The 7,940-nt window shown below is 34.7% G+C and overlaps 1 protein-coding gene across 1 annotated transcript; it reads right to left on the bottom strand.

Annotated features, from left to right (window-relative positions):
• Nucleotides 1-6,198: 6,198 nt before the first annotated feature.
• Nucleotides 6,199-7,622, bottom strand: LOC141538142 (uncharacterized). Its single transcript, XM_074259488.1, has 2 exons — nt 7,276-7,622; nt 6,199-6,720 (listed from the first exon to the last, which is right to left on the bottom strand). The coding sequence occupies exons 1-2, from the start codon at nt 7,324-7,326 to the stop codon at nt 6,295-6,297; spliced, it is 477 nt and encodes a 158-aa protein (XP_074115589.1). The 5' UTR covers nt 7,327-7,622; the 3' UTR covers nt 6,199-6,294.
• Between the last annotated feature and the right edge of the window lie 318 nt (nt 7,623-7,940).

Raw genomic sequence — 7,940 nt, 5'->3', positions numbered from 1 at the left:
TTGCCGTCGCGGCTATGTTATTACAAATGACTTTGTATTTATTCGTCCTCTTGTATATAAAGGACTTTCAATGTTTAAATAAATACCCTGACCCAAGTTTACTTGGAAAGACCAACGTAAGCGTATTCAAAATACAAGGAAAAACCACGACATTACCTTATTTTACGTTATCATTCTAATAAACTTGTAATGATTCTCATAAAGGACAATTATTACTTCTCCGTGCAGCTAAACAATAACAAACTTCGTCATTATTTAGATAAGAATTTACGGAGATTTTTCATTTACGGAAAATATTAACGGTATAAGCTGACGCATGAATTTTAAGTAAGAAAAACAAGTTTTGTCATTGCTTTTCTGATAGTACTGATTGGTGTATGTTTAATTAATTAATTCATAATTAAAATTCATTATTTCGAAAGCTCTTAGAACTTGAATTTTATTCGTCATTAATGCTTTATAGATATCACTATTGTAGCCAATAAAATTGCTCTATTAATTCTGTGCTATTCTGATACAATAACAAGTTTCTTCCGTGATTTCGCTGACGACTTTTTTTCCAAGTCCCTTAATTTTCAGTTCGTGTACTTTACAGGTTATTATTTTAGAAAGAAAATTAAATTTTTGCGCGCCTTATAAGCGAAGCGTTGAGGTGGGTACTACTGTCACTTCACGCAAAACAACTGATTTTTCAAAGTTAAAATGTCTCTATTTATCACATATTGCACTTGTAAAATAATATATACACACAGATATCAAGAAAAAACCCTATTTTTAACAATCATGACATTTTTTATGATATTTTTGTTATTTAAACTAGTTAAAAAACTGTTTATTATGCTACGACGTCTCGTTCTCGATGATTACAAATGTAGTAGCGTCAGCTATGTCCAAATCCACAACTTTTAGAGTTTAAACTTTAAAATTCTCGGTGCTGCCGCCTCTCATGGTGGCGCTCCGTATCACTTACTCACTTCATATAGTTTCGTTGTGTCCAAATAACAACACCGATAATTTTAACAACTTACAAAAAATTATTATTAATTAAATAGTTTTTTTGTATATTTTTAACTAAAAATAATGGCGAAGGAAAGAAAAAGAAAGCGTTCACGATCCAGATCAGATGATAGAAAACGTGGACGTGAGGAGGACAAAAATGGCAAGGTATGCAGAAGCAACTGGATAACCTAACAAAGGTTGTTGAGATGCTTGCCTCCCGAGAATTGAATAAGGATCAGGAGAATAAAAACCGGAGGATAATCAAAAAGATTCAACTCCAGGTAGGATATGTTTTCTTTTTTATTAAAAAAAAAAAAAAAAAAAAAAAAAAAAAAAGTCTTTGGCCATTTACTTGAATATATTGCGTAGTGTCAATACGACTAACGCAGGCCCAACACGGGCGACTAGACAATAAGTCAGAGCAAATAGCTCAAATTCAATACGAATTTCCTAACTTGATTACCGGCTACATAATAAATAAAACCTTCACAATAAGTGTTGATGTTTTATTGACAACAATTTGTTCTTTGTGTAGATCGAGAAGCTCTCGAGCAATCAGCATCCGATGAGGATAATCAGCAGGAGGAAACGGCTGATGAAAAAGTACTTGAAATCCTACAGGTGCCTCCCACCAAAATACAACCAGAAGAAGCTAAAACAGAGACGTCTCTAGATTCGGAGGTACTAAAAATTCTGGGAGAGGATCCTAATGTCAAACCAGAAAATTCTGTTGAGTTGCATACAGAAATAAAAAACCGCTGGAAGGCTTAGATGAAAGAAGGTCTGTCGGATGAAATAAAGAAAAATTTGCTTAAAAAATATCCGCGAAAAGGGGATTTATATACTGAACCTCCGAAAATAAATTTGGAAATTATGGGAGCTCTAGCGGAAGTTACCAAGAAGAGAGATCAACATTTTGTCGAAATTCAGGAACAGGTAGGAACGGCAATTATTGCAGTGGGGTCTGCTATGTCGATACTGCTCAAAGATCCAAACGAAGAAGTTGATGAATTGAAGCTGTTGGAGTGCCTCAGTGATGCTGGAAATTTATTGGCTGAAACTTTCCACCAGCACTCGGCAGCTAGAAAAGCATATATTACACCAGTAATGAAAAAGAGTGTAAAATCCTTGGTGGATTCAATCCATTCAGAAGAATGGCTTTATGGTGACAAGCTGGCAGACCAAATTAAAGAAGCAAGAACTATTGAAAGTGCTTGTCAAAGCTTGAAAGGGACTGATAAAACTCCCAAGAGACCGTTCTCAAGTTCTCAAGCCCAGGGAAACTGGAAAGGCCCGTCTGCCCCATACAGACAGGCGGGCCCAGTCAATCATCGGAAATTCTCGCGCTTCAAGTTGAGAAATCAGAGCCGCAGAGGTCAGATTTCATCGCGGGAGAAGAGCAGGGACTCCAAGGACCTGTCGAAGAAGTAACTGAGGTAAGAAAGCTACCCATAGGCGGTAGGTTATGTTTTTTCCAGAGAGAATGGAAAAATATAACGACAGATAATTTCATTCTATCCTTTTTGAAAGGATACAATATCCAGTTCCAGAATATGCCTCAGCAAAAGGCTATTCCTGAGCAACGAATTAGGTCAGAAAATGAGGAAAAATTAATTGAAATAGAAATTAACAAACTTCTCAGTAAAAAAGCTATAGAAAAATGCGACGCTGTCGAAGATCAATTTATTTCATCTTATTTCTTGGTTAAAAAGCCGGATGGTTCTCATAGGTTTATATTGAACTTAAAAATTTTAAATAAGTATATTACAGCCCCTCATTTTAAGATGGAAGACATCAGAACTGTAAAAAATCTTCTGATGTTAAATGATTTTATGGCGTCTATAGACCTCAAAGATGCCTACCTTCTTGTGCCAGTTGCCAAAAGTACTAGGAAATACTTGAGGTTTATTTTCCGGAACCAAATCTATCAGTTCACGTGTCTCCCTTTTGGTTTGTCGATAAGTCCTTATATTTTCACCAAGTTGATGAAACCAGTTGTGAATTTCCTGAGAGAGAAGGGTTTTTTGCTAGCAATTTATCTTGATGACATAATTTTCATAGCGAAATCTTATGATATCGATCGGGAGAAAGTTTTATGGGCAAAGAATTTTTTACAAAAACTTGGGTTTGTCATTAATAATGAGAAGAGTAGCTTAGTCCCTGCACAAAAATGCAAATTTCTTGGTTTTATAGTAAATTCAGTTGACTATACTATTGAACTAACAGATGCAAAAAAGGAGCACATTAAAAATCTTGTTGCTAAATTTAAAATAGGAAGAGAGTGTAAAATTAGAGATTTTGCTACGTTGTTAGGTACGCTAAATGCTGCCTGTCCAGCAGTTGCTTATGGTTTGTCCCACTGTAAAAAATTAGAACGTCAAAAATTCCTGGATTTAATGGTAAATGATGGAGATTATGATGGTAAAATGGTGGTTAAGTCCTATTTGGAAAGGGATCTAATTTGGTGGGGAAAAAATAGCCAAATTGGAAAAAATCCAATAAGAAGAACAGAATATAGTATCGAGATTTCTTCAGACGCTTCCTTAACAGGATGGGGAGCTTTCTGCGATGGGAAATCAGCCCATGGCTGGTGGAATGCTGAGCAGCTCAGATACAACATAAACTTCTTAGAACTCTTAGCAGCTTTTCACGCTCTCAAGTCATTTGCGAGTAAATTAAACAACTGTGAGATACTCCTAAGAATAGACAACACTACAGCCATAGCTTATATCAATAGAGCCGGCAGTGTCCAGTTTCCGAAACTTAGTAATCTATCACAGGAAATTTGGGATTGGTGCGAGCATAGGAAAATTTGGATCTTTGCCAGTTATATTTCGTCAAAAGAAAATTTTTATGCCGATGCAGCTTCCAGAATTACGGACTTATTTGCAACATATGAGAACCGGAAGGTTAAAAGATTTTGCTCCCGATTCCCTAACCCAGAATCTTTTAAGAAGTAGATGCATTTACAATATCCTGGAAGAATGAAAGGGTGTATGCCTTTCCACCATTCGCTCTAATCACTGCAGTGATTAAGAAATTTATTACCGACAAAGCTGAGGGGGTAATAGTAGCACCAAACTGGCCCACTCAGCCGTGGTATCCTCTATTTAATTCGTTGCTCAGAGAACCACCTATTGTATTTAAACCTAATAATAATTTGTTATTATCTCCTTGTAGAACCAAGACACATCCGCTGGCGAGGACGCTTTCCCTGGTAGTGGCGTACTTATCAGGCAAAAATACTTAAATCAGGGACTCCAGATAGAAGCAGTAAATATCATGGTAGACTCGGTCACAAAATCTACATTGAAGCAATACAAATCCTCTCTTAAGGCATGGTGGTTATTCACGAAGGAAAAGAATTACGATGTCCATCAAACTGACGACGTCAAGATCGTAGAATTTCTTACTAGAAGGTTTCATTTAGGATATAAATATGGTACACTTAATTCCGACAGGGCAGCTATAGCTCTCATCACTCATCAAGATCACTCAAATGAGAAACTTATAACGCGATTCATGCGGGGCATTTTCAAAAATCGTCCCACCAGGCCTAAATATACAACGACGTGGAATGTTGATTGAGTTCTGCAGTATATGGAATCTATGCCGGAGACTGTAAGCTTAAAAATTAAGGAATTATCACAAAAGACAGTCACACTCATGATGCTTGCAACAGCTCAACGCCTGCAAACTATGGCGGTCATCAGCATAGATAATATCAAAATATCCGCCACTGCTATTAATATCAAGGTTCCAGAATTAATAAAGACATCAAAACCGGGTGGTTACCAACCAGATTTAACTCTTCCGTTTTTGGAGAAAAACAAAAAATATGCGTAGCTAAGTGTCTCTTACAATATTTGGAAGTAACTAAACAGTTGAGAGGAAATGTTAAAGCCCTGTTCATCTCTACGGTTAAGCCACATAAGGCTATAAGTGCTCAAACTCTCGGCCATTGGGTAAAAAATTTCTTGAAGATCGCTGGAGTTGATACAACTCAGTTCAGCGCGTACAGTACCAAACACGCCGCAGTCTCCAAAGCCAATGCTCGGGGAATTGATATCGACACAATTAGACGGACCGCAGGATGGTCCAAGCAGTCATCCGTCTTCGCTAGGTTTTACAATAGACCAATACAGGAATCAAGTGATTCATTTGCACGAAGTATTCTTACATAAAGTTAATATAATTATCATACTAAATCATCTGCATGCTTCATTAAATAAAAATTAGAATCAATAAAGGAGTGTTTACTTTTTTGATCATACTTACAAAAAAAAAAAAAAAAAAAAAAAAAAGAGAAAAATTAAAGAGTAAGGAAATTAAACATCTCTAAACATCTACATTTGTAATCATCGAGAACGAGACGTCGTAGCATAATAAACCGATCAAACGAGCTCGCCGAAGGCGAGCGAAGTTCGATTGATATTATGCGAAGACGTCTCGTTCGAAGATGATTACTTCCCACCACAAACAAGCATATCCCTGCCCGTAATCATCTTCTAAATTGAAACGATGAAACTAAGTTCCTTAATCTTTAATTGCAAAGCAAAAGCTCTAAAAAATATGAAGTGAGTAAGTGATACGGAGCGCCACCATGAGAGGCGGCAGCACCGAGAATTTTAAAGTTTAAACTCTAAAAGTTGTGGATTTGGACATAGCTGACGCTACTACATTTGTCATCATCTTCGAACGAGACGTCTTCGCATAATATCGATCGAACTTCGCTCGCCTTCGGCGAGCTCGTTTGATCGGTTTAAAAAAGTTCTGTCTTGGACGTCCGTGTGTCTGTATGTGCGGATCTCGTATCTTGTGGTCACGATAACGAGTGAAATACTTCACTTATCGAGTTGGTTTTTTTTTATAGGCTTCAGTATTTTGAGGAATAGAAGCCTATTACTTTTCACGGTATAATTCGATGTAGTTTAATTATTATTTAATAAATTAAATATCGACTGTTTTTGTTTTTTTTTTCAGTACTGTGGTATATCTATATATATTGTGATGCACCTAGTGCATCCAGCAGGTGACGCTACCTGTTATTAGAGCGCTATCTATTACAAGAGCGCGAATTCAAATGAAATATTTACAAATAATCTCAATTTTATTGTAATGAATGAGATTATGAGGCATGCACTTTTGGATTTTCCAACTATTTTCTAATTTGTGAGATGAATTAAGACAAATTTTTGTTTGAAATAACTGACAAATTTTTATTTTGAATGCATTGATTATTCATTATAGCCCAACAAATCGGGAGTACATTTCAAACAGTAGCCGTCAATCGAATTAATTACGTCTAGGCTCAGTGAGTTGTTTTACATAATCATTGATACGTTGTATAACTTCAGAGGGATTGGGAATATCTTTTGCATACTTTTGAACAACAGAAGATAGATCAGAACTAGTTGCAACTATCAGTTCATTGAAATCAGAGCTAGTACCCGATAAGTTAACCTGTGCTCCAGCGTTTTTAACGTCATTGACTACTTTATTAAACTTGCTCTTCGTTTGATCACTGAATATGTGATTGTGTTCTTTAAAGAAATCTTCGAATTGTTGCGGATTAAGTGTAGATTGTACTTCTTTTCCCAAATTAGTAAAAAGTTTTGACAAGTCATCCACGGCTTTCTTGACTAGTTCGCCAATATTCGCGTTTGCATTTCCTTGACTTGTTGGAGCCTGGTATCGCTGATTTGAAGTCCCAGTTACTTCCTGGAATAAAAAAAAATTAAATAGACATTTTGAAAAATACTTTATGAATGTTTTAAATTTTTTCAATGGATGACTTTGATTGGAAATGTAATATAAAGTTTTGGAAATCTAAAAGTACATGCCTCATATCACTCATTTAATTTAATTGGAAAAAAAAAAAAAAAAAAAAAAAAAAAAAAAAAAATAAGCCGTATTACTGACTTATTTCTATTAAATGGATATTTCGAAAATTTTACTTCAACAATTTTCTAGTTTCTATTACGTTGAATAAATTAAAAAAATTAAAGAATTAATCATTATTAAATTATTTGTTCATTAAACAAATTATTTTCAGTTCGTGAACTAAGAAGACTATTACAATGAAATTATACAAAGAAAAGTAGCGGAAAAAAATTTTTAACCCCAGAGTTCTCTTTTATGCTTTGCATTATGAGCCGTGCAAAATTATTTTGGTCAAATGGAATCATTTTTGATACTTCTAGTAATTTTTGAAGATTTGTACAATAATTTTTATTAAAATTTCTTGCAAATAAAAGCGTATAGTGAAAAACTTACCTGGCCCACTAAGCCTACAGTGAGAACAAAACAAAACAAGAAAGTATTCATTGTTATGACTTGTGATGTCTTCAGACACTTGTGTCGAACAAACTGAATTATTCACTGAACGACGGTCTTTTTATATGCAGCCGAAAGATTCTGCAGTTACAAATTTTTAGTGACACGTCGACGCTCAAGTTTTTTTTTTTTTTTTTTTTTAACTCTCAGCAAAACAACTTCTACGTGGCAAGTTGTATTGCATCCAAATAATCCATCGTACGACTTCAACAACCAATAGAAAATCGAAGTAATAAAGTTATAGAAATAAACTACACTATTCCGATTATTTTGTATTTATTTACCGGTAATCTTGCATCATGAAATAATAACAATAAGTTTCATGTATATTTTTCTGACAGGTTAATTGGTCTATTCGCTAGCATTAATTGTTATTTTTTTTTTAGAAATGTGTGTCACTGTAGATAATTTTGTTATTGTTATCGTTTAATGAGTGATATTTACAACGTAGCAGTTATTGCTTCTATTTTTATAAATAATTTTAAGATAAAATTACAACAATTAGAGAGAAAAATAAAATTTTTATTTAATTGATTTTATTTATCACCAAAATGTGCACCGAAAAAAAGTGTAAGTCTTATCGCAATACATATAAGTGGGTAGCT

This window comes from Cotesia typhae, unplaced genomic scaffold, assembly GCF_013202065.1.
Source record: "Cotesia typhae breed Kobodo isofemale line unplaced genomic scaffold, CoteBio_Ctyphae contig_20, whole genome shotgun sequence".
NCBI lineage: Eukaryota > Metazoa > Arthropoda > Insecta > Hymenoptera > Braconidae > Cotesia > Cotesia typhae.
This window is presented reverse-complemented; position numbering and strand designations above follow the sequence as displayed.

Excerpts from the sequence above, each read along its gene's own strand:
- LOC141538142 (XM_074259488.1), bottom strand. The coding sequence starts at position 7,326 with ATGAATACTTTCTTGTTTTGTTTTGTTCTCACTGTAGGCTTAGTGGGC. Across the intron at positions 6,721-7,275 it reads CTGTAGGCTTAGTGGGCCAG|GAAGTAACTGGGACTTCAAA; the intron begins GTAAGTTTTTCA and ends TTTTTATTCCAG.